Below are 27,798 nucleotides of genomic sequence, written 5' to 3'. Positions count from 1 at the left end.
TCTCTCGATATTACTCATTTGTCCTATCTTTTATTTTTGTTGTTGTTTCAGTCAATCATTGTTGGCCCTTTGAAACTCCAGCAACCTCTGGTGCTTTCAATTTATCCAGATTCCACTTCCTTAATTTCTTAAGTTTCTTCAGTTTTTTCAGTTTTACTATGCAGTGACTATTATGATCAGAGACAATATCTGGCCCTGGAAATGTTTTAAAATTTGAAATATTTGTTTCAAAATCTCTGTCTGTAATCTATCTGAATCTTTCCAGTGTCTCCAGGTCTCTCCTATGTATACAAACATCTAACATAATTCTTAAATTAGTGTGAGAAATGGTTAAATTGTGCTCTGTGCAAAATTGTACAGACAGCTTCCCCTTTCATTCCTTTTACCCAATCCATGCTCTCCTACTATTTAAGGGATCTGACATTCCATGCTGTGACCCATAGAATGTCACTTTTGTTTTACACATTGACAACATCCTCCTGAGCAGTCCTTGCCAGGATATCCAAATGGGGGGACTATTTTTACCTCCAGCATATATTACCAAAGGGTGTATCATGTTTAGTATGTTGTACAGTAGAGGTGCATTTCCTCGGGAAATATAATGATTGATGTTACCCTTTGCTTTCACTCGTTTGCAGTACCAACTTAGTGAGGCTTTTGGTTAATGTTACAAGACCAAATCAGTCACCCAGACTCTTGCCCATGTGACTACTGAAAAGGCTGTCCCCCTTCAGGAAACTATGTTAGTGTGGCCTTTCTATAGATCCCTCTCCTGTATGGCTACACCAACACTGTGGCTATCTAAGGCACACACTGCATTAAGGTCCATGGTTGTACATTGTAATTAAGAGCCAGATGGTTGCTTGGGTGGCCATGCCCTGCTTCAGCTGTTGTAATTAATGCAGGGTGTTTTTAAATTAATATTGGGGTTTTAATGCTTTATAATATTTATTATATTAAACTTACAGTTATAAATGATATGTCAAATGAAAGAGCAACTCAAGCAGTTTTACCAGGAACCTTATAAATGTTCAATGTGAGCACCATTTGTCACACGACACACAGCAAGTCTATAGGCGCGTTCTTCCCAAATGTTGATAAGTGTGTCTTCAGTGACTGTAGCAACAGCTGCTTCAATCCGGTTTCTTAATTCAGGGAGGTCTCCTCGTGGTGGAGGCATGTACACACGATCCTTGATGAAGCCCCAAAGGAAAAAATCTCATGGCGTTAGGTCGGGTGAACGTGGAGGCCATGCAGAGCAAGTTCTGTCATTGGGCCCCTTGCGGCCTATCCAGCACCTGGGAAGAACTCGGCTATAGACTTGATGTGTGCCATGTGACAAATGGTGCTCACATTGAACATTTATAAGGCTCTTGGTAAAACTGTTCATTTGACATATCATTTATAACTGTAAGTTTAATGTAATAAATATTATAAAGCTTTAAAATCCCAATATTCATTTATAAACACCCTGTATTTTTTTTCTGTTTCTTAAGTAGATTGAAAACTGAAGAGGTCATTCTTCAGATTTGGGATGCAATTTTGATGAAGCACCCTGAATTATTATGGTGTGAATATTCCAGAGATAATGTCTTTTCTTCTTTTGATTATGAAAGTAAACCTGTCCTCAACCTGAAGGCTAATTTGAATGCTTGGGTGTTTTATAAGGCCTTGGCCTGTTGGAAGTGATATGTCCTTGCCTTTGACTCAGGCAGTTATAGGAGGATTTGGAGTTTAACTTGGACTCTGAACCACAGTGCAGTTTATAATTTTTCAGCTACATAAATTGTTGCCAGTGCTGATGGAATGATAAGTGACGTCAAAAATACTAGGACCAATTGTGGACTGAACTCTGGACAATTTGATTTACAAAAGGGGATTCAATGGGTTTAATGTCCTATTAATGATCTCATTAGAGATGGAGCACAAGCTCTGATTGTGGGACGATAGAGAATAAAAACACAAGAGACCTCTCAGTGGAACTGTTCCAGCATTCAAATTAAGCAATTTAGGAAATCTGGATGACAGAAGGGGGGATTTGAACTGTAGTCCTCTTGAATTAGTGTTTGCTTGTTGAATTGGACATGTAGTGTGATACATATTGATCAAACCATTGTGCTGAACTATTTATTTTATAACATAAAAGGTCCTAAATGGAAGAAATATTGCATATTTCATTATGAACATAATCCTGTATTTAGGAAGGAAAATAGCAGTATTAAAGTAACTGTCATATATAGGTAAATACAGGATTATTTTACTTCAGGTAAAATTTTTAAAGGTTAAAACAACAGCAATGTAATACTCATTTTGCAGGTCATTGTATGCAACTGTGTTGAAGATTTGCATGAGTACATTGATAAAGCACAGTTAACACCTGATCTTGGAGGAGAAATCAACTACAACCATGAGGAATGGATACAACAAAGACTTGTGAGTTTACTATTTCTTAAGTAGAACAATTTAAGATTCTTGTAGTCAGACTTCTTTGAGGGAACAGTTCATTACTGTATCATATCCTTGTCCTTTCTCTTTTTATATTTATTTTCCATTATACCATTAATAGTGATACGGAGTTGTTTATTTTGACAGAATAGCATCAGCAAAAAAATTATAAATAATAGCTCAATGTTTATGAAAATCTGTATGAGGATACGTGGCTTCAAATAATTTATTATCATGTTTTCTTTTTTAAATTTTGTTGTTATTTCAGCTCCAGTTAATTTAATTCTCTACTATATAAGTAACCATCTGTCACTGTCAAGTTGGTGACTAGTGGACCATCCTCACAACGTATTCTATTTGGTGATTATTGATCTATACTGTTATAAATATTCATATTCCCTCATGGCATATCCTTCGTTGTATTTGGATTTGATTTTTTTGCTCTTATCTGTATGCAGGCTCTGGAAAAGTTCTCATGCAACACACAAGAAGTTTCAGATGCTCTGGACAGCTTTACCCAGCGACTGCAAGATACTGAGTTCCCTAATGATGTCAGTGCAACACAACAGTTGCTTAAGACGCAGGTGTGTGTGGGGGAAGTCTTTGAAATATTTACTTTAAAGATACAAGTGAAATGTGGTGAGATTTCAAATGTTAGAATCAAGAGTCATTTCTTCAATAGATGGAAAAAAAAGATACACTAGATTTTATTATGCTGTCATTTGTGCTCACTCATATTTTGAAATTAATTCCGTTTTAAATAAATTAATAGTTTGTATAAAACTGTATGTTGATAGCATTTGTTTGTGTCATCAAATTGATTAGAACTTTCTGAATTTTAAGAGGTTTTAAGGGCTAGAAGTAAATAAATGGCAGCTGACTTGCTTGAACAGTATGTTGCAAACAAAACAGAATAAGAAGAAAATCTTTTACATCTTTGCATTATGAGTTGTGATTAGGTAACTGATTTTCGTGAATCTTGCCTCTGTCTCGTTCTCAGAATGCAAACATTTCTTTATGTTACTTTGCTCAGACGTTATGTCACAACACACATCATACATAATTTCTTATTATTCTTGCATTGTTAATAAATGCAACGGATTGCACATTTCAAAATGCACTTCAACGCTTTCCAACAAGGTTTGTTTGGTCTATCTTTGACCATGAAAAATTACCTTTTTTATTTTCCAAACTGTAATGAAACTCCATACATCACCTTCAGTTACTCATTTCTGAGGAAAAAGTTTTATTTAATCAAATGTGAGAGTGGTAAGGCTTATCCAGCAGTGGTAGTTTAACTTCATCTTTGGCCTACTCTTAGCAGTTACACTGCCCAACTTACAAAAATTGTGATTCTTTGATTAAATTTTGCTGGACTTTGGCTTATACAGATTTACATGTTCCAGATTCATCAGTGTGTTTTTCCATTGTGCACAGTTGATATTCTTTCTAATTGGTGGTTGTGAAAGTCACCTGCAGGGCTATATTGTCATTAAAAAAATCACAACTGTCAATAGTGTTGTTGACAGTGAATCAGATTCTAACTTTTAAAAGTACGCAACCACCCTCAGAAATAGATTTTTGTCGAGAATCTCCTAGTTATCTGAAGCTTTTCTTGGAGTATCATTTTAACCAATATACAGAATGGGTTGGAATTGCTAATAAAACAGCAAATCAGTTAATATCAGGAAATTGATTCCATTAATGTGGCTTTCTGTGTCAAAGCTATGACTTTTCTCATATTTATTGTGAAAATGTCAGTGAGAGACACAAAAACACTGTTTGTACTCATTGTTCCAGGGTACTGAATATGCAGAGCTGAAAGAAGAAATTCTCCAAGCAGCTCGACATGGTGAAGATTTACTAAACGATATCCGTCAGTCATCATCTGTTTGCAGAGAAGACCAACAAGAAATGTACAAAATGTGTCCCCATCGTTTAGGCAATGTTACTGCTGTAGAGAGGTGAGTGGCATGAAATAACATTTACTTGCCAGCTACAAGTTTTATGCTTATACTCAACTTCAAATTAACTGTTTGAACTCAGTAATGACAGGAATAGATCTTGGAATGTAGAAATTTAATTTGTGAGATTGAGCTCACTTCAAGGAAACGGTTAAATTTTTTCTAAAGGCTATGTAATATCCCAGTTTGATAGGGGAAGAGTGTAAGGATCTGCTGTTCACTGTCGACATCTGGAAATGTGGGCACAAGTTGGCTTGGATAATTCCACAGCACATTTTCATTTACTTTTATCAACAAACTTAAAGATGAATATGGCATTTCTTCCAGTCATGTTACTGCATTCATCTCACTTAAGGACACAAAAGACAATCATAGTATTAGTCAGAAAGCATAAGCGTTTACAGAAGAGGTGAACAAATGTGTAACAGATGGGAGCCTGGACAAAGAAAAGATTTAATTATGAAAGGTCTTCATTGCCAACACACTTTCACAGAGAAGATAGAACTAACGCTGTTGTTTCTCAGTCTGTGGATAGCTCTACACACAACTATACAGTTCAAGTGGCTTCATCAATGAGTGGTAGAGTAGCTAACAGCCTCTATATCAGTTTTCAAGAGCCCAAGGCACTTTTGGCTCAAATGTTTCAAAGAAGCTTGGAGCAACGTATCCACAAGACATTCATGTGGAGGCAAGGAAAAGTAGAAAAATGACAAAATGACTTATGAAAAGTTTTCTAACTACAGTCCTTGATGAACCTGTATGTGATGATGTGAAGATCCTGTTGTTGTGTGATACCTAGTCAAGCCATAAAGATTGTACTTTCGTAGATGAAACTGGGATGTTACATGGAAGATGTTACCACTAAACGCAACGAAATGTTACCATCTCATGATATGTATTTTTTCAGGAAGTATAAGATCTACATGAGAAGGGTCGTTGATTTTCATGATATATATTTTTTCAGGAAGTATAAGATCTACATGAGAAGGGTTGTTGATTTTGTAAGACTACAAGGGCGATGTACTTGACGACAATATTATGGAAATGGAAGAGGATGTAGATGAAGATGAAATGGGAGATACGATACTGCGTGAAGAGTTTGACAGAGCACTGAAAGACCTGATTCGAAACAAGGCCCCGGGAGTAGACAACATTCCATTAGAACTACTGACAGCCTTGGGAGAACCAGTCCTGACAAAACTCTACCATCTTGTGAGCAAGATGTATGAGACGGGCAAAATACCCACAGACTTCAAGAAGAATATAATAATTCCAATCCCAAAGAAAGCAGGTGTTGACAGATGTGAAAATTACCGAACTATCAGTTTAATAAGCCACGGCTGCAAAATACTAACGCGAATTCTTTACAGACGAATGGAAAAACTAGTAGAAGCCGACCTCGGGGAAGATCAGTTTGGATTCCGTAGAAATACTGGAACACGTGAGGCAATACTGACCTTACGACTTATCTTAGAAGAAGGATTAAGGAAAGGCAAACCTACGTTTCTAGCATTTGTAGACTTAGAGAAAGCTTTTGACAATGTTAACTGGAATACTCTCTTTCAAATTCTGAAGGTGGCAGGGGTAGAATACAGGGACCGAAAGGCTATTTACAATTTGTACAGAAACCAGATGGCAGTTATAAGAGTCGAGGAACATGAAAGGGAAGCAGTGGTTGGGAAGGGAGTAAGACAGGGTTGTAGCCTCTCCCTGATGTTATTCAATCTGTATATTGAGCAAGCAGTAAAGGAAACAAAAGAAAAATTCGGAGTATGTATTAAAATCCATGGAGAAGAAATAAAAACTTTGAGGTTTGCCGATGACATTGTAATTCTGTCAGAGACAGCAAAGACTTGGAAGAGCAGTTGAACGGAATGGATGGTGTCTTGAATGGAGGATATAAGATGAACATCAACAAAAGCAAAACGAGGATAATGGAATGTAGTCGAATTAAGTCGGGTGATGTTGAGGGTATTAGATTAGGAAATGAGACACTTAAAGTAGTAAAGGAGTTTTGCTATTTGGGGAGCAAAATAACTGATGATGGTCGATGTAGAGAGGATATAAAACGTAGAGTGGCAATGGTAAGTAAAGCGTTTCTGAAGAAGAGAAATTTGTTAACATCGAGTATAGATTTAAGTGTCAGGAAGTCATTTCTGAAAGTATTTGTATGGAGTGTAGCCATGTATGGAAGTGAAAGATGGACGGTAAATAGTTTGGACAAGAAGAGAATAGAAGCTTTCGAAATGTGGTGCTACAGAAGAATGCTGAAGATTAGATGGGTAGATCACATAACTAATGAGGAGGTACTGAATAGGATTGGGGAGAAGAGGAGTTTGTGGCACAACTTGACCAGAAGAAGGGATCGGTTGGTAGGACATGTTCTGAGGCATCAAGGGATCACCAATTTAGTATTGGAGGCCAGCGTGGAGGGTAAGAATCGTAGGGGGGAGACCAAGAGATGAATACACTAAGCAGATTCAGAAGGATGTAGGTTGCAGTAGGTACTGGGAGATGAAGAAGCTTGCACAGGATAGAGTAGCATGGAGAGCTGCATCAAACCAGTCTCAGGACTGAAGACCACAACAACAACAACACAATGTGAAAAAACAGAAGTAAAGTTATGCTATACAGTTAAGTTCCTGCATCAAAGTAAAAACATATGTTACAATATTTGTGGCAAAAAGTAGGTTGTGGCATTGACAAAACAATATCAACTGCAAATGTAATTAGTATGACATTTGGTAATGGACTGCTGGACTATGGAAGTGATGTTGACTGAAAAAGTGGCTTTAGGAAGATGTGCCTGTTGCTCTTCCCCACTTTGCATTGACCATCTCATTGTAATCCCACAAGTGGACTTTGAATACTGAGTAGCTGTGTAAGACTATCAAATCAGTAGAAAAAGTTGGTTTTTCAGGTAGTGTTTATTATTTTAAGCAGAGGGGAATAAGTCAAAACATGCCCTTCTTAGGAGAACAATTCTGTTAAAAATCCTGCTGAAATTATTCATGAAACAGCAACATAAAACATGCCTTTTATGAAAGCAAACAAAATCCTTTATTAATTTAAGTTACTCATGAACATGAAAATGAAAACAATAATACCTGATGTTTGACATATAAATACGAGACAGCAAAATTAAGTTATTTGGCAGCTAAACACACTGTGAAAATGCTCAGTGCTGATGCTAGATTGTAATGTTACTCCCTAATCGAATTTTAATTTATATGATGGCAAAGAAACAGCTGGTTTACTTTTGAAATTATACTGCCTGATTACATTACATCTGTTTATGAATGCAACTGTTAAATATTTGGATCTCAAGAAATTATATAAAGTACTACAGTTCTGTATCGCAAACCCACTAATCAAAATATCACATTTGTAGCACACACTTTGAGATTTTTCATGAACAGGACACTCAGAATAATTCAGTCAGATAAAGTAAGGAACTTATAGTAGGCCAGATTCTGAAGAACTAAGACTGTATGTACACATTTAAACACAGATATATATTGTTGGTTTAGATTTGATAAAGGAAAAGCTGATCTCTCTGTACAAAATTAGATGGGCTTTCTGCTTGTACAAAAGTTGAAGATAAGTAAACAGTTTCCCTGCTGCAGTTTCAATCAGTCTGCTGCATCTCATATTCAAGTTCAACTTGAACACCCATTGTTTCCAAACTACAGTTTTTCCATCCAGTTATTTCAGACTTTCCTTTTCACCATTGTAGGGTGAACATGTGTGTGTGATCTACTCAGCTCAGTGGCATCCCATCCGAGGCAAATTGTGAGCCATGATTCCATATTTGTGAGCCATGATTCCATATTTGTGAGCCGTGATTCCAGAGCAGCTTTCTCCAGGTTCATCTTCTTATGAATTCTTTAGCTGCCTGCTGCTGATTGATTGGCCGACTGACTGACAACATTCTGCTCATGCATGCCAAAACTTGCCATGCCACAGTATCTGTATCTCTCCTATCATGTGAAAGAAGACTAATTTCAAAATCGGTTGAAATTTTCCCTTGGGGGTAAATTGCCTCATATGAAGATCACAGAAATTACATCTATAAGATAAAAGTCTAAATTTTATGTAAAGTTTCTGTATGACCGTCACATTATAGAAACAACCCAAACAGTCATAATGAATAAAAACAGTAATGAATATGAGATACAGTGTACATTAAAAAAACTTACACATAACACCGATAACATGAATTAATAATGTAAGTGCTTGTGTGTGTTTGGGGTGGAGGGGTGCGCGATTGTAAGAGTTGTTGTATCAGAAGTTAGACTCATTATCATTAGTGTTCTGCCAAAAGGCAGGCTTTCACGTGGTAGTTCTTCAGGCTGTCCGGTCTTCTGCCATCCTCTTCAGATCCGCATAATTTCCTCTTCCCTTTATGTTGTCTATCATCTTGTATCTCCTTCTTTCTCTCAGTCTTCTCCCTCCAAAGCATCTGCTAGAAAGCACTCCCTTCTCAGTGAATGTGCCAGCCAGTTCTTTTTCCTTTCTTTTATAACCTTCAGCAGACATCTTCTCTCACCAACCCTTTCCATTACTCTTTCATTACTCACTCTTTCCATCCAGCTTATTGTCTCCATTCTCCTCCACATGCACATCTCAAATGCTTCTAACCTTTTTTCATCCTCTTTCATCTTAGTGTCCATGTTTCTGACCCATGTAGTGCCACACTCCAGACAAAACATTTGCCAAGCCTTTTCCTTAGACCTTCATCTAATTTGCCACATAATTCCTGTTGAATGCCTCCTTTGCTATGGTAATTCAAGTTTTCACCTCCTGATGACAGCTGAAGTCTTCAGTTATTGTGCTTCCCAAGATATTTAAATTTATTTTAAGACTACAATGTAACATGACTTTGTCAGACTACCTGTTGGTGCACTAACATCACTGTACTGTTCGTGAAAAATTTGTGCTGCCATACTTAATAACAATGCACTTTATGATATAAACATTTTGGACAGTGGTTATTTCTGGATGCATTAGTACAGTGTAAAATTATGTATGACACAACTCAAGTGCATTCTTGTGGCTGACATATGCATACAAGGGTGAGTCAAATGAAAACCTTAAACATTTCTAAAAATATTATTTATTGCGCAGAAGTGGTACAAATCTGTATCACTTTTCAAAATAATCTCCCCCACACTCAATGCAAGTCCTCCAGCGCTTACAAAGTGCATAAATTCCTTTAGAAAAAATTATTTTGGTAGTCCGCACAACCACTTGTGCACCGCGTGGTGTACCTCTTCATCAGAATGGAGCTTCTTTCTTCCCATTGTGTCTTTGAGTGGTCCAGACATATGGAAATCACTTGGAGGCAAGGTCTGATGAGTATGATGAATGAGGAAGACACTCAAAGTGCAGGTCTGTGGTTGTTGCAACTGTTGTACGGGCAGTGTGGGGCCTTGCATTGTCATGTTGCAAAAGGACACCTGCTGATAGCAATCCACACCGTTTTGATTTGATTGCAGGCCGCAGATGATTTTTTAGGAGATCTGTGTATGGTGCACTGGTGACAGTGGTCCCTCTAGGCATGTAATGCTCCAAAATGACACCTTTGTCGTCGCAAAAGAGTGTCAGCATAACCTACCCTGCTGATGGTTCTGTTCGAAACTTTTTTGGTTTTGGTGATGAGGAATGGCGCCATTCCTTGCCTGCTCTCTTCGTATCCAGTTGGTGGAAGTGAACCCAGGTTTCGTCCCCAGTAACGATTCTTACAAGGAAGCCATCACCTTCTCGTTCAAAGTGCCGAAGAAGTTCTTAACAAGCATCAACACGTCATTCTCTCATTTCAGGAGTCAGCTGCTGTGGCACCCATCTTGCAGACATTTTGTGAAACTGAAGCACATCAAGCACAATGTGGTGTGCTGACCCATGACTAATCCGTAAACATGCTGCAATGTCATTCAGTGTCACTCGGTAGTTTTTCTTCACTATGGCTTCAACTGCTGCCATGTTCTGTGGAGTCAAAACTCATTGTGCCTGACCTGGACTAGGAGCATCTTCCACTGAAGTCACACTATTTGTGAACTTCCTGCTCCATTCGTAGACATGCTGCTGTGACAAACAAGCATCAGTGTACTGAACCTTCATTCGCCGATGAATTTCAATAGGTTTCACACCTTCACTACGCAAAAACCGAATAACAGAATGCTGTTCTTCCCTGGTGCAAGTCGCAAGTGGGGCGGTCATCTTTATACTGATACTGCGACGGTATCTGTGCATCTGCACTATGCTGCTACCTACAGGCCATTCTGTACGCTGTTTGTAGCAAGCTTACCAACTTACAGGATAATGGTGTGAAATTTCGATTTGTTATTACAAATTTAAGGTTTTCATTTGACTCACCCTCATATATATATTTCCATATCTGGTGTTTCCTTGTGTAATACCTCCTGTTTTCTGAAGTTCATTAGGTATTGAAAGTGATTGCAGAATGGAAGGAGACCGATCTGATTCTGCTGCTCAAGTGTACTTTAAACAATGCATCATCATATTTGAGTGTGTTTGGCAGCATAATGGGCTCCACCATATATACAAACGAAGCAACTGCCTAGAGTGCCAGAACTGAGTGCCACTATATTTTGAATAGAAATCAAGAGCAGTTTAAGAGATTGGATATTGTAGACTATTACCAAAAAATTACCAGTTGCATTACCCACCTATGCACATATTGTTATGATGCAGAGGTGTTGCTTAAGGGGGGAGGGGAAGAAGGGATATTAGACTGATGAGATAGGGTTAGGGGAGTCTAGTGCATCAAAATAAGAGGATGCTGTCGTGCTTAGCTGAGAAAAAATGTATAGGTAATGGGATGTCACCGGCTGTATGGCATTTCTTGTAGATAGATGTTACTTAATCAGTCTCTTTCATTCTCAAAAACTGTGTGGTAAAATATGTTTAGCACTGTATCTTTCATGAAAATAATGCAAAGAATGCAATAGTCAGGACCGGTGATGGTCGAATTCAGCGCATATTTTGTCTTAGGATTCCACTAATAAGGAATGGATGAAAGATAGATAGATGGATAGACATAAAGAAATAACAGTGAAGTTACATCTACAAGGGAAAGCAAATGTGTTTTGCAAGAACATGTGGAGTTGTGATTTGTGCTCTCTGTAGTCTCCCCCTTCCTCCATGCTTTGGATTGGTCAATGCTGGGGCTCCTCCTCCTATTAGAGTTCTATCGGGCTTTGTGTGGCCCTATTGGGATCTCACTGCTATTGCTGTTTGTGTTGTTTATCTTTGAAATCATACCGTGCCTAATTTATACGGTACATAATGAGTTCCATTGTAGCATTTGATCCTTTTGTGATTGTCTGATTAATTTTTTTTTAATTTTTTTTTATTGGTCCAGTTTTATTACACAGCACAAATTATACAAGTGGCACTGGACAGGTCAAAATGAGGACACAGTATTTAGTATCAGCAAAACAGAACCATTTAGGTACACATTCCTATTATCTAAGTTTATCAATATATGTTTCAGTGACATTTAATTTTACATATTCATAAATTCTGTAACAGAATGAAAAGAATACTTTATTAGACATGTCTTTAGTTTTGTTTTAAATATTGTGTGAGTAGCAATTTTTATTTGCTCTGATATGTAATTGTTTAGTATGACAACAACATTAACTATGCTCCCTTGACAGGGTGTTATTGTGGAAAATGTTTGGTGTATATTTGTTTGTTCTGCAGTAATTTGCCTACTTTCAAGAGGTAATCCCTCATTAATAAGATAGTTTTACAAATGAATGAGTACAGGACATTCAGAATGCCAGGCTCAGTAATGAAATTGACATTTCATCCATTATTTTAAACCCACAAATTATTCTTGTTCTTTTGCATCCCGAAAACATTTATGCTGTGAGTTGTGTCTACAGAAAATGAACCCATTCGGAGCAGTGACTGAAGCTGTGCATATTATGCATGCAGTACTGTTGTACTTGTAGAATTTAATGTTCTTATACTACAGCATACAGATTAGCATTTCTTTGACAATTTATGTACACATGTGCCCCATTTTTAGTCCTGCTGAATCCACAAACTGAAAAATATGTACATTTTGTAGAGGATCCTTTTTCAGTCTTGTTTAAATAGATATTTGGCTGGATAATGGAAATAAATTAAAATTGACATATACAATTTTTTCAGTATATGCAGTGAATTTGATTTTGATGCAGTACTCTGAAAGTCTTTTCACTCAACTTTCTGCCGTTAACTGCAATGTTTCTGGGCTGGATTCAGTGAGTAATATGCTGGAGTCATCAGCAAATAGGATAGTGTTTTTAGGGCTTTCACAGAATATTTTATTTTGCAGAAAAGTATGTTTAAACCTTTTACCAGTGCAAAATAATTTCATTCATATTTTTAGTTTGTAAATTGCTAGAGTTATATTTTGTATCAACAATGGAAATAAAATTACATGGCTGTTCAGGTAACCTACTGTGATGACGATGATGATGATGATGACGACAGTGATAGCAGCTTCTTATGCTGCCAAGTGAAAGTTCTTAAAGTGATCATTGAAATAATGTTTTAGTTGCTTAGGTTTCTTTGCTAATAATTTGCTTGTATTTATGATTATTTCTCAATGTGGATTCTCACAAACACCTCTCTCTACATATTGTTTATGTGTACATTCAATACTTAAATTTTTGTATGATATGGTTCTGTATGTCCAGTTTCATGTGTGTTTTGACAATGGATTTATGGCTGAAACTTCAGGGATGATACATAACTGGAATTCATAACAAAATAATAATAAAAAACAACTTCATCTAGGTTATTAGTCCAGCTTGAAGAAACAGAAAGAACATTTGATGATTTTTGGCAGAATCATTCTGCAAAACTTAGACAGTGTCTAGAACTGCGAAAATTTGAACAAGACTTTAAGGAGTTACAGGTAACTGTTCCACATAATGTTATTTTCTTTTTCCATTGTTTTCATGAAAACAGTGCACTTACTTTTCCTTCCAGATCTGCTAAGTTCAGGGTGTATACGGTCTGGGACATCTGGGGGGAAAACCTGGGAATTTTTTCATCCAGGAGAAAACCAGGAAAAACCCGGAAATTTTTTAGAATTCCGGGAAATTTTTATTGTTTTAGACTTCAGTTACTTTTTTTGACTGGTAAGATCTGATAAACAGCAAAATGAGTCAAAGGCTTGACTATGGAATACTTCATAACAATAAACTGTTGCCAGTGAGCGTAACGTCTCAGCTGTTTACATTAAGTTAGTTTGAGCAGTTGCCTGCAGGTGCACATGCATACGCAGTTGAGTTGCGTATGGGCAGTACCTTCTCCTGCATTCGGATACTTGAAGTGTGGCTGTTAGCTGTATCAGCAGTAGCAACAAGCAGCCAGAAGCTACCCAGAAAAATTTTTCTGGCACACCCAAGCTACCAGATTGTATAGCAGTCTGAGTTGTAGTGGGGAGGAGGGTTAGTCTCCACATAAGACGTGTTTACATTTACTGATTATGCTGTTTTCTCTTCGTTTACACTTCTCACATCAAATGAAAACAAAATGGATTTCTGTGGTTGGGAGGTAGCAAGTGAATTAAAGTACATTCACATCATTGCGGAAGGCTAACATTAGTTTTAGTTATTAGTTTCAGTTTTCTGATTTTATTTCCACATTTTTGACAGTCACTCATCTTGCAGATCAATGAAGTTATTTTTGTCGGTTTGCTAGTAAATGTGACTTTTAGTAATCTTTTCACCAGAGACAGTCAGTTTATTAGAAACGAAATGTTTCATTCCGCACTATTGGCTGGTTTCAGCTGTTCACTGAATTTCAAGTGTACATTTTCATCTTCTGGCACATTTGGCATTATACCATAATAAAGTACCAGACATAAGATAATACACTCCTGATACTCCAAAAAAATTTGAATCTAGAAAACCGCACTGAAATCTTAATATCAGATTGGGGCAACGTAATTGTGAATATGGACATATGAATGAGCACTTTAAGCCAAATTATAAATTTTAGTATGGTGTATGAAATTCCACTGCTCGTGGAGTATCCTATTTCTTTTATGGCGTCTTGTAAGATCTCTTAATACTATATTTGTATGAACATATATGGGCTTCCTACGTCATTGTAGCTGCCCACACCCAGTAATGCCTGTTTTCTGGCACTCCCTGGCAACTGTTGAAATGAAGCTATTTTTAACAAGTTGCAAAGAAAATATTGCGAATGATGCTTTGAAAAGCGATAGTTTCAAAGTAAATTTCCTTTTACGCAAGATGAATTACACTCCTGGAAATTGAAATAAGAACACCGTGAATTCATTGTCCCAGGAAGGGGAAACTTTATTGACACATTCCTGGGGTCAGATACATCACATGATCACACTGACAGAACCACAGGCACATAGACACAGGCAACAGAGCATGCACAATGTCGGCACTAGTACAGTGTATATCCACCTTTCGCAGCAATGCAGGCTGCTATTCTCCCATGGAGACGATCGTAGAGATGCTGGATGTAGTCCTGTGGAACGGCTTGCCAGGCCATTTCCACCTGGCGCCTCAGTTGGACCAGCGTTCGTGCTGGACGTGCAGACCGCGTGAGACGACGCTTCATCCAGTCCCAAACATGCTCAATGGGGGACAGATCCGGAGATCTTGCTGGCCAGGGTAGTTGACTTACACCTTCTAGAGCACGTTGGGTGGCACGGGATACATGCGGACGTGCATTGTCCTGTTGGAACAGCACGTTCCCTTGCCGGTCTGGGAATGGTAGAACGATGGGTTCGATGACGGTTTGGATGTACCGTGCACTATTCAGTGTCCCCTCGACGATCACCAGTGGTGTACGGCCAGTGTAGGAGATCGCTCCCCACACCATGATGCCGGGTGTTGGCCCTGTGTGCCTCGGTCGTATGCAGTCCTGATTGTGGCGCTCACCTGCACGGCGCCAAACACGCATACGACCATCATTGGCACCAAGGCAGAAGCGACTCTCATCGCTGAAGACGACACGTCTCCATTCGTCCCTCCATTCACGCCTGTCGCGACACCACTGGAGGCGGGCTGCACGATGTTGGGGCGTGAGCGGAAGACGGCCTAACGGTGTGCGGGACCGTAGCCCAGCTTCATGGAGACGGTTGCGAATGGTCCTCGCCGATACCCCAGGAGCAACAGTGTCCCTAATTTGCTGGGAAGTGGCGGTGCGGTCCCCTACGGCACTGCGTAGGATCCTACGGTCTTGGCGTGCATCCGTGCGTCGCTGCGGTCCGGTCCCAGGTCGACGGGCACGTGCACCTTCCGCCGACCACTGGCGACAACATCGATGTACTGTGGAGACCTCACGCCCCACGTGTTGAGCAATTCGGCGGTACGTCCACCCGGCCTCCCGCATGCCCACTATACGCCCTCGCTCAAAGTCCGTCAACTGCACATACGGTTCACGTCCACGCTGTCGCGGCATGCTACCAGTGTTAAAGACTGCGATGGAGCTCCGTATGCCACGGCAAAGTGGCTGACACTGACAGCGGCGGTGCACAAATGCTGCGCAGCTAGCGCCATTCGACGGCCAACACCGCGGTTCCTGGTGTGTCCGCTGTGCCGTGCGTGTGATCATTGCTTGTACAGCCCTCTCGCAGTGTCCGGAGCAAGTATGGTGGGTCTGACACACCGGTGTCAATGTGTTCTTTTATCCATTTCCAGGAGTGTATGTTACATGTGTGAATGTGCAACGAATTTCCAAAATCAGTGTATGTTTGACTCTCATTTAAAACTTAATACATTGAGGACTAGTCACCTAGAAGAATTTCAGGCCCAGAAGACTAGACATTAAGGTCATTATTTTAAATTTTACTGGCACATTTGTGCGATGTCTATTAAAGTGTAACACACACAAAAAAGACCAGTATTACATGTGAAGGTTTAACTTTCCTTGTAGCTTATTACTCTTCAAGACCAATATTACATGTGAAAGCTTAGCTTTTCTTGTAGCTACACTTTGTGCATTAATTTAAACCTTTAATTTTTCCTATTTGTGTGTTCACACTGCTTAACAGTGATGTTGCTGTTGGCTGACTACATCCTGTGTCCCATACTTTGAATATCTTCTGTCACAGACTGGTGACATCTTGTGACATGAGCTATGACTAGCTTACAAAAGCACATTTCAATCTCAGTTTCAGTGCTTTGGAAATTAACATGCTGTTTTGAATCTATACTTTTGTAATACGAATACAAAAATATGCAGTATGTCATAATATGATTTTTTTGCCAAGTTTTTTCATTCTTCGAAGTTCCTCGCTGGTGTATAAAACTATTCAAAGGATTGCTATTTTTACAGCTCCAAGGGAAAGTATAATGTCACTTATCATGGAAAAAGTGTTTTTTCATGTGGGAGAAAGTATGTTTTTAACTGGGAAATCCAGGAAAAATCTGGGATTTTTTTTCTAGTCCACGTATACACCCTGTAAGTTATATTAAAGCTCCATCTCCAGTAATACAAAGTAATCCATAGTATATGATCATGTCACAAGAGTCTCTCCTCTTTATACTGTTTTTAGCATGATTGAATTTCACCTGTAATTTTTTGCATCAAAGAATCGCAGTAAAAAGGCCAATTTTGTATCTATTCTTTCAAAATTATACGTACTTAACAGCACAAAAGCTGCAAAAGTGCCAGATTTTTGAAAATACATTATTTTAAAGCATCAAGAGTGATAGGCAGGCATGTTCACAATTTTTTGATGACAACATTTGATTGTAAAAGTCAAAACATTAGTCTTGAGAGAAAAACCAACATTAGAATTTAGGAAAAGTCGAAGTTCCACAAAACTGTCATAAGTGTTATGTATCACTTACTCTCCAAAGATGTCTGAGAAAAAAATTTGTTTGCAATCTTGACTAAGTAGAGTGTCATCACTATCAAATCCTTAAGGAACAACACTGTATATTAACAAGAAATCATAGGCCTATTCTTTTGATCAAGTTGTTTGTCATGGGAAAGAAACAGAGGAATATAGTCACTTAATTCTTATTCTGTAGACAGTAGCTACCACCTCAAATGATAAGTTTTCTGTTGTTTGTAATTGCTGTATTCAACATTTAGAAAGTATTCCATTTCTCTCTCAGCAAGCTACTGCCTCATCCTACATGCAACTTTGTGATGCAAGTGTACCCCTCTATGAAGGGCTGAAGTAGTAACAAGACAACTGACAGCATTGAAACATATCTGATCTAATCAGTGTGGAGATACATATAAAGTACCTCAGATCAGTTGATATACCACAAGTGCTACTCTTATGAAACTGAGATGATGTCTGTAGAATTCTTTAAAAAATACCCTTTATGATTTATGGCATTCACAGATGTTTGAAGATACAGCTGTTTACACTTACTAGCAATTTAATTGCCCCGTAATGTGTACATTGCCTTTTGCCCTAATGACTGTGTCAGTGTGCTACGGTGTGGATTCATTTAAGGGAGGGTCCAGTGGTGGTGAGGGAGAGGGTGTGGTCATAGAGCTCTCAATTGCTGTCCACAATACATTTCATTAGAAACATTTTTATTTTTACATATATCAGTTTCCAAATTTCACAGCTAAGTCATGGAGAGTAAAGTAGCATGAAAACTAAGCATCTTGAAAATAGTGAGAAATTCTGTAAAATGCAAGCTACATTTAACATGGCAATTTGCAATCAGTTGTACGAGGGGCTGCCCACATGGATGGGCTTACAACGTGACCAGTAACACTCTAGCAAGGCAAAGGTGCACATTTCCAGGCCTTAAGTGTACCTGCTACCAACAGCAAATATGACATGGATCATAAATCCATAGGTAGAACCAACTAGCTACAGCAAGTGGAGTAAGGAAAAGACATCCCGCTAAGGGAGGTAAAAAGAGAGAGAGAAGTAAGATAAATACTGAATTCCCAAACATAAGTGCAATTGACTGAAAAAAAACAGCTTTCCCTTCACAAGGTTTATTATTTAAAACAGCAATCATCCACAAATATGATAAGAGCAAGTTTGATTTAAATAAACTTTTATTGATTTTGTGTTTATTATGAATGCATCATCAGATAGCTCTTACAGATTTTCTTGTTTTCCTGGTGGGGCCTTGCTTTACAGTTATAGATTTTGTGCAGTGGTTTACATTTGTGTGTGATGATTTCATTTGGGGTTTGCACTACATATTTTAAAATTTCTGCATTTTGGCACATGTACTACGTGAATGCCGATAATTTTTGTAGGAACTGTTTGAATACACACCTTTCTATGTTTTATACCAGCACACATGCTCAGCATTTACAGAATGTGGCCCAGATTAACTTGAATAACAAAAATGTTAGTTTAGCAGAAGCACTGAATCATCATCAGATGCACACTAAAGAGAAAGGAAACCTGGTAGCAGGGCCACATGTGAAAGCAGCCATGTGGTGTGGGAACTATACTGCAATCATTGCACAGCTTTTCATATCGGTATGACAATCAACCAGCTGCCCACCAGAATGAACGACCACTGTCAAACTGTGGCCAAAAACAAAGTTGACCACTCAGAGATACAACTTGTATCTGAGCACACATGCTAGATTGCTATAGTTGCTTCACAATTGGAGCCATCTGGATCCTCCCCTCCACCGCCAGCTTTTCTGAGCTGCTTAAACGGGAGTTCTCCTGACCTCTATATCCATTAACCCACTGTCCCCATACTATATACCCAACAGTTTCCCCCTCCTCTGGTCAGTCACGCCTCCCAGACCATGTATCCAAATCACCTCCATTGTGTGCTGTACCCCACCAGCTTCAGTACATGTGCATCACAAGCTTAGTCCATGTACTTTCCACCCATCCCTCCATTCCTAACCAGAAAACCTGCTGCCTCTTCCCCAAATCACTAGCTACCCACTACCAACCCCTCTTCCTACCTCTTGCATCTCTCTACCCACCCCACCAGATACAACCCCTAGTCCACCTGCCGAAATGCAATACTGGCATTCTCTGTCCAGCTCGCACAATGTAGCAGCTCAGGTGTGTGTGTGTGTGTGTGTGTGTGTGTGTGTGTGTGTGTGTGTGTATGTGTGTGTGTGTGTGTGTGTACGTACTTTCGCTCTACAAAGGGTATTTATTCCAAAAGCTTAGGAAGTTTTCTTTCTCTTTTGTGTTTGTGTCTGCCTGTTGACAACTCAGTGCTACTGGTATTCACTGAGTGGTCTCCTTTACTCCTAAATTATATACAGTCTGGCATAATTTCCAACAGAAATAATGGTTTCAAAGATATACAACTCTGCACAAACCTATAATGATTACAAAATGAGGCCCCAGCAGAAAAGCAAGAGTTGCATCTACAGATGCAGTTGTAATAAATCCAAAACCAGCAATGGTGTTATTTAAATAAACTTTCTTAAACCATACTTAGAGCTTATCGCTGTTTTAAACCTCATAATTGCCACAGTTCTCATAATGTGTACTTTCAGTAATGTAGCATTAAGCATCCCCTTCATCTCCATGCTCACATAACCAAAGTTTTAAAACCTGTGCTAAGTGAAATACTCATAATGAGCAGTGCACACTTTGATTTTATATCATATAAAAATAATGAGAATTTGGTGCTACGATAGTTCTTAAATTAGTTTCATGGCAGACATTCTCAAATTTTTGGACAAATGCTTTTCAAATGCTGTATATCACCAAATTGTAATTCATTAGATGTCAGATAAAATTGCTGTACTTAATAATGATGTTAACAGATTATTGTTTTTATTATTATTACATTGAAACATTTTATACTCATTATCACTAAAATCATAGGCATCTGTGGCACGTTAATAGTGTGGTACTGTAAAAAACTGAGAGATGAACAATCTTCCCCCCTCCCTTTTTCAGGACTGAACCTGGGTTCGCACCTAATTTCACTCGACATCAAAATCATTGCAGAACTTTCATGACCCATGATCTCTCATATGCTGCCTACAATTCATTGATATTATCAAAGCTGTATGAAAGCAATTCAGTCAACATACAACTTAGACACAGAGTTTACAGACCGTGAAAATTACATTAGTTACAGATACAAATAATACTGGCGTTCTATGGATCGGAGCATGGAATGTCAGATCCCTTAATCGGGCAGGTAGGTTAGAAAATTTAAAAAGGGAAATGGATAGGTTAAAGTTAGATATAGGGGGAATTAGTGAAGTTCGGTGGCAGGAGGAACAAGACTTTTGGTCTGGTGAATACAGGGTTATAAATACAAAATCAAATAGGGGTAATGCAGGAGTTGGTTTAATAATGAATAAAAAAAAATAGCAGTGCGGGTAAGCTACTACAAACAGCATAGTGAACGCATTATTGTGGCCAAGATAGACACGAAGCCCATGCCTACTACAGTAGTACAAGTTTATATGCCAACTAGCTCTGCCGATGATGAAGAAATTGAAGAAATGTATGATGAAATAAAAGAAATTATTCAGATAGTGAAGGAAGACGAAAATTTAATAGTCATGGGTGACTGGAATTCGGTAGTAGGAAAAGGGAGAGAAGGAAATGTAGTAGGTGACTATGGATTGGGGGTAAGAAATGAAAGAGGAAGCCGCTTGGTAGAATTTTGCACAGAGCACAACTTAATCATAGCTAACACTTGGTTCAAGAATCATAAAAGAAGGTTGTATACATGGAAGAATCTCGGAGATACTAAAAGGTATCAGATAGACTATATAATGGCAAGACAGAGATTTAGGAACCAGGTTTTAAATTGTAAGACATTTCCAGGGGCAGATGTGGACTCTGACCACAATCTATTGGTTATGAACTGTAGATTAAAACTGAAGAAACTGCAAAAAGGTGGGAATTTAAGGAGATGGGACCTGGATAAACTGAAAGAACCAGAGGTTGTACAAAGTTTCAGGGAGAGCATAAGGTAACAATTGACAGGAATGGGGGAAAGAAATACAGTAGAAGAAGAATGGGTAGCTTTGAGGGATGAAATAGTGAAGGCAGCAGAGGATCAAGTAGGTAAAAAGATGAGGGCTAGTAGAAATCCTTGGGTAACAGAAGATATATTGAATTTAATTGATGAAAGGAGAAAATATAAAAATGCAGTAAATGAATCAGGCAAAAAGGAATACAAATGTCTCAAAAATGAGATTGACAGGAAGTGCAAAATGGCTAAGCAGACATGGCTAGAGGACAAATGTAAGGATGTAGAGGCTGATCTCACTGGGGGTAAGATAGATACTGCCTACAGGAAAATTAAAGAGACCTTTGGAGAAAAGAGAACCACTTGTATGAATATCAAGAGCTCAGATGGAATCCTAGTTCGAAGCACAGAAGGGAAAACAGAAAGGTGGAAGGAGTATATAGAGGGTCTATACAAGGACAATGTACTTGAGGACAATATCATGGAAATGGAAGATGGTGTAGATGAAGATGAAATGGGAGATATGATTCTGCGTGAAGAGTTTGACAGAGCACTGAAAGACCTGAGTCGAAACAAGGCCGCCAGAGTAGACGACATTCCATTAGAACTACTGACAGCCTTGGGAGAGCCAGTCCTGACAAAATTCTCCCATCTGGTGAGCAAGATGAATGAGACAGGTGAAATACCCTCAGATTTCAAGAAGAATGTAATAATTCCAATCCCAAAGAAAGCAGGTGTTGACAGATATGAAAATTACTGAACTATCAGTTTAATAAGTGACTGCTGCAAAATACTAACACGAATTCTTAACAGATGAATGAAAAAACTAGTAGAAGCCGACCTCGGGGAAGATCAGTTTGGATTCCGTAAAAATATTGTAACACGTGAGGCAATACTGACCCTACGACTTAGCTTAGAAGCTATATTAAGGAAAGGCGAACCTATGTTTTTAGCATTTGTAGACTTAGAGAAAGCTTTTGACAATGTTGACTGGAATACTCTCTTTCAAATTCTGAAGGTGGCAGGGGTAGAATACAGGGAGCGAAAGGCTATTTACAATTTGTACAGAAACCAGATGGCAGTTATAAGAGTCGAGGAACATGAAAGGGAAGCAGTGGTTGGGAAGGGAGTGAGACAGGGTTGTAGCCTCTCCCCGATACTATTCAATCTGTATATTGAGCAAGCAGCAAAGGAAACAAAAGAAAAGTTCGGAGTAGGTATTAAAATCCATGGAGAAGAAATAAAAACTTTGAGGTTCGCTGATGACAATGTAATTCTGTCAGAGACAGCAAAGGACTTAGAAGAGCAGTTGAACAGAGTGGACAGTGTCTTGAAAGGAGGGTATAAGATGAACAACAACAAAAGCAAAATAAGGATAATGGAATGTAGTCAAATTAAATCGGGTGATGCTGAGCGAATTAGATTAGGAAAGGAGACACTTAAAGTAGTAAAGCAGGTTTGCTATTTGGGGAGCAAAATAACTGATGATGGTTGAAGTAGAGAGGATATAAAATGTAGAGTGGCAATGGCAAGGAAAGCGTTTCTGAAGAAGAGAAATTTGTTAACATCGAGTACAGATTTAAGTGTCAGGAAGTCGTTTCTGAAAGTATTTGTGTGGAGTGTAGCCATGTATGAAAGTGAAACGTGGACAATAAATAGTTTAGACATGAACAGAATAGAAGCTTTCGAAATGTGGTGCTACAGAAGAATGCTGAAGATTAGATGGGTAGATCACGTAACTAATGAGGAGGTATTGAATAGGATTGGGGAGAAGAGAAGTTTGTGGCACAACTTGACTAGAAGAAGAGATCGGTTGGTAGGACATATTCTGGGGCGTCAAGGGATCACCAATTTAGTATTGGAAGGCAGCATGGAGGGTAAAAACCGTAGAGGGAGACCAAGAGATGAAAACACCAAGCAGATTCAGAAGGATGTAGGTTGCAGTAAGTACTGGGAGATGAAGAAGCTTGCACAGGATAGAGTAGCATGGAGAGCTGCATCAAACCAGTCTCAGAACTGTAGACAACAACAACAAATAATATACACCATTTAGTTATCTTACATAACCTCCACACCCTGTTTCCCTTTGGGGATATGACCAACAGGTCAGGATTTGTGGGTGTCTTCCATCAGCAGTGACAAGGATGCCTGTATGTGGGACTCCTCCTTTCAGTTCCTGTACTTCTGATGCAGCTGGGGTCTGGAGGTAACGGCTTTGACCAGTAAACAAAATGTCCTTAGTCCTGGATTTGAACCCTGCTGCTGCTTAAATTTTTAATGAAAATCATCATCAATGGTGGCTGAAGACTCCCAGCATAGAAGTCACCCTCACTCTGCTAACAGCCTTGCAAAGAAGGCAGAAGAGCTGCCAGAGGTTCAGGGCACTCTCTTGCCCTTGGGGTTTGAAGCTGCCCACAAAAGGTGGAAGAATCAGCAGTGATCACTGGCATGAGGATGCAGAAGGTGACGGAAACCATTGCATTAAAGACACATAATTTATGTCCACAGGAAATGACCACGTCTGTAATTAAAAAAGTGTCATGATGATCTGTCCACTGGCAAAAGATTCTGGACAGCATGGATTTTCAGGAGGAGACTGCCAAAGGGAGGTGACCGTGAGGGAAAGATTAAATAACCAAGGAAACAATAACGTTATACAAGTCGGGGCATGGAATGTGATAAGTTTGAATGTGGAAACTGTAGAAATGTAGAAAATCTGAAAAGGAAAATGCTAAGGTTCAGTCTAGATATAGTGACAGTTAATGAAGTGAAATGGAGAGAAGAAAAGTATTCCTGGTCAGATGAGTAGGTATAATATCAACAGTAGCTGGAGTACGATCCACTGTGAATGGGAAGGTGGACCAGAGAGTGAGTTACTGTGAACAGGGGTGCTCTCATCACAACTGTCAGCAAATCAACACCGAAAATAGTAGTTAAGGTATACATGCTGGCGTCGCAAGCAGATGATGAAGAGAGAGAGAAAGTATTTGAGGATATTGAGTGGGTAATTCAGTAAATAAAGGGAGATGAAAATCAAATAGTCATGGGGATTGAAATTTATTTGTAGGGGGAGTAGTAGCAGAAATAGTTACAGAAGAATGTGGGCTTTGTAGATAAGAAACACTAATTGAGTTCTGCAATAAGTTTCAGCTAGTGATAACAAATATTCTGTTCAAAATCACAAGAGAGAAGGAGGTATATGTAGAAAAGGCTGGGAGATGGGGGAAGATTACAGTTAGATTACATCATTGTCAGGCAGAGATTCTGAAATTGGATATTGGATTCTAAGATGTACCGAGGAGCAGATATAGGTGTAGATCACAATTTGGTAATGATGAAGAACAGGCTGAAGTTTAGAGAGACTAGTTGGGAAGAATCAGTGTGCGGGGAAGTGGAATACACATATACTAAGGAATAAAGTGATAAGCTTGAAGTTCTCTGGGGCTATAGATGCTGCATTAATGAATAACTCAGTAGGCAGTTCAATTGAAGAGGAATGGACATCTCTAAAAAGGGCATTCACAGAAGCAGGAAAGTAAAACTTAGGTACCAGTAAGATAACAGCGAAGAAACCATGAGTAACAGAAGAAATACTTCAGTTGATCAACGAAAGAAGGCAATACAAAAATGTTCAGGGAAATTCGGGAATAAAGAAATATAGTCACTTAGGAATGAAATAAATAGTAAATGTAGGGAAGCTAAAGTGAAATGGCTGCATGAAAAATGTGAAGAAATCAAAAAAGAAATAATTGTTGGAAGGTCTGAGTCAGCATATAGAAAAAGTCAAAGCCTATGGTGAAATTAAAAACAATGGCAGTAACATTAAAAATGCAATGGGAATTCCACTGTTAAATGCAGAGGAGAGAACCGATAGGTGGAAAGAGTACATTGAAGGCCTCTATGAGGGGGAGGACTTATCCAATGACATGATAAAAGAGGAAACTGGATAATAGGGAAGAGAAAGGGTTTCCAGTTTTACAATCAGAATTTAAAAGAGCTTTGGAAGACTGGAGATCAATTAAGGCAGATAGGATAGGCAACATTCCATCAGAATTTCTAAAATCACTGGGAGAAGTGGCAACAAAATGATTATTCACATTAGTGTGTAGAATGTATGAGGATGGCAATATACCATGACTTTCAGAAAAACACCATCCACACAGTTCTGAAGAGTGCGAGAGCTGACAAATACAAGAACTATTGCACAATCAGCTTAACAGATCATGCATTCAAGTTGCTGACAAGAATAATATACAGAAGAATGGAAAAGAAAATTGAGAATTTGTTAGGTGACAACTAGTTTGGCTTTAGGAAAGGTAAAAGCATGTAGAAGCAGTTCTGACTTTGCAATTGATAATGGAAAGTAGACTGAAAAAATCAAGACAAGTGCACAGGATTTGTCATCCTGGAAAAAGCATTTGACAGTGTAAAATGTTTGTTTGAAATTCTGAGAAAAATATTGTTGAGCAATAGGGAAAGATGGGTAATTTACAATATGTGCAAGAACCAAAAGGGAAAAGTAAGACTGGAAGATCAAGAGTAAAGTGTTTGTATTGGAAAGGGTGTAAGACAGGGATGTAGCCTTTTGCCAGTTCTGTTCAACCTGTACATTGAAGAAGCAATGACTGAAATAGAAGGAAGGTTGAAGAGTGGAATTAAAATCCAAGGTGAAATGATTTCGATGATAAGATTTGTTTGATGACATTGTTATTCTCAGTGAATGTGAAAAAGAATTACAAGATCTGTTGAATGGAGCAAACAGTCTAATTAGTACAGAACATCTGTTGAGAGTAAATCGAAGAGTAGGAAAACTGGAACAGAAAATAACTGAAGCATTTGAGATGTAGTTCTATAGATGTTGAAAATTAGGTTGACTGATAAGGTAAAGAATGAAGAGATTCTGTACAGAATTTTGAGAAAAGGTATATGTGGTAAGTACTGACAAGATGATGGGACTGGATGATAGGAGAGCTGAAAACAGAGGTTGGAATACAGCCAGCAAATAGTTGAGGATGTAGGTTGCATGTGCTGCTCTGAGATGCGAAGGTGGCAGAGAAGTTGCAGCATTAGAAAATTGTAGCGAAATGCAGGAAGATCTGCAGCGGATAGGCACTTGGTGCAGGGAGTGGCAACTGTCCCTTAACATAGACAAATGTAATGTATTGCGAATACATAGAAAGAAGGATCCTTTATTGTGTGATTATATGATAGCGGAACAAACACTGGTAGCAGTTACTTCTGTAAAATATCTGGGAGTATGCGTGCGGAACGATTTGAAGTGGAATGATCATATAAAATTAATTGTTGGTAAGGCGGGTACCAGGTTGAGATTCATTGGGAGAGTGCTTAGAAAATGTAGTCCAGCAACAAAGGAGGTGGCTTACAAAACACTCGTTCGACCTATACTTGAGTATTGCTCATCAGTGTGGGATCCGTACCAGATCGGGTTGACGGAGGAGATAGAGAAGATCCAAAGAAGAGCGGCGCGTTTCGTCACAGGGTTATTTGGTAACCGTGATAGCGTTACGGAGATGTTTAATAAACTCAAGTGGCAGACTCTGCAAGAGAGGTGCTCTGCATCGCGGTGTAGCTTGCTCGCCAGGTTTCGAGAGGGTGCGTTTCTGGATGAGGTATCGAGTATATTGCTTCCCCCTACTTATACCTCCCGAGGAGATCACGAATGTAAAATTAGAGAGATTAGAGCGTGCACGGAGGCTTTCAGACAGTCGTTCTTCCCGCGAACCATACGCGACTGGAACAGGAAATGGAGGTAATGACAGTGGCACGTAAAGTGCCCTCCGCCACACACCGTTGGGTGGCTTGCGGAGTATGAATGTAGATGTAGATGTAGAAGATGAATTTGTGGCAGTCCACATCAAACCAGTCAGAAGACTGATGAATCAAAGACTCTTGCCTGCTTCCACATTTTGCGAGAACTTATCGCAGAAAGATGTCACCAACTGTGATCCTCACCAATATTCCTTTGGGCATTTGCCATGGTGGAAATTGCGCAAGGCCAAGAGATACTCTTTGCTCCAGAACTTTCAGAAGTCTTCTTCTACTTTCTGATTGAGTCTGAATTCTCTCACCATATCTGTTACAATTGGTATCTCAGTCCTATTTGACAATGTTTTATCTTCCCACAAGGAAGTGTGCTGAGGAGAGCACTTGTGGTACATTTTGGGTGATTGGCTCCACTTTGAAGGTGGCTTCAATATTCACAAGCTCAGCTACAGCCCTTCTCGTCCATGCTGGACCATCCAAGTACCTTTCAGACAGCTTTTGGTTGAACCAGTCATTCTCCCCTGCCATACTCGCCACCAGATGATACGCAGAGCTACACTGAAGAGCCAAAGAAATGGTACACATGCCTAATATCGTGAAGGGCCCCCACGAGCATGCAGAAGTGCCGCAACGCATTGTGGCATTGTCTTGACTATTGTCTTAAGTAGTGGTGGAGGGAATTGACA

The 27,798-nt window shown here is 39.0% G+C and overlaps 1 protein-coding gene across 1 annotated transcript in view; it reads left to right on the top strand.

Moving 5' to 3' along the window:
* Positions 1-27,798, top strand: part of LOC126194677 (guanine nucleotide exchange factor DBS-like) — a 373,302-nt gene that overhangs the window by 199,908 nt on the left and 145,596 nt on the right. The window contains exons 6-9 of the mRNA XM_049932882.1: positions 2,317-2,433; positions 2,904-3,029; positions 4,246-4,409; positions 13,224-13,344. Coding sequence (XP_049788839.1) covers positions 2,317-2,433; positions 2,904-3,029; positions 4,246-4,409; positions 13,224-13,344 — 528 coding nt within the window. The remainder of the gene's footprint in view (positions 1-2,316; positions 2,434-2,903; positions 3,030-4,245; positions 4,410-13,223; positions 13,345-27,798) is intronic.

This window comes from Schistocerca nitens, chromosome 1 (assembly GCF_023898315.1).
Source record: "Schistocerca nitens isolate TAMUIC-IGC-003100 chromosome 1, iqSchNite1.1, whole genome shotgun sequence".
In the NCBI taxonomy this organism is placed as follows: Eukaryota; Metazoa; Arthropoda; class Insecta; order Orthoptera; family Acrididae; genus Schistocerca; species Schistocerca nitens.
Note: the sequence above shows the minus strand (reverse complement) of the source record. Positions and strands in the feature narration are given on the sequence as shown.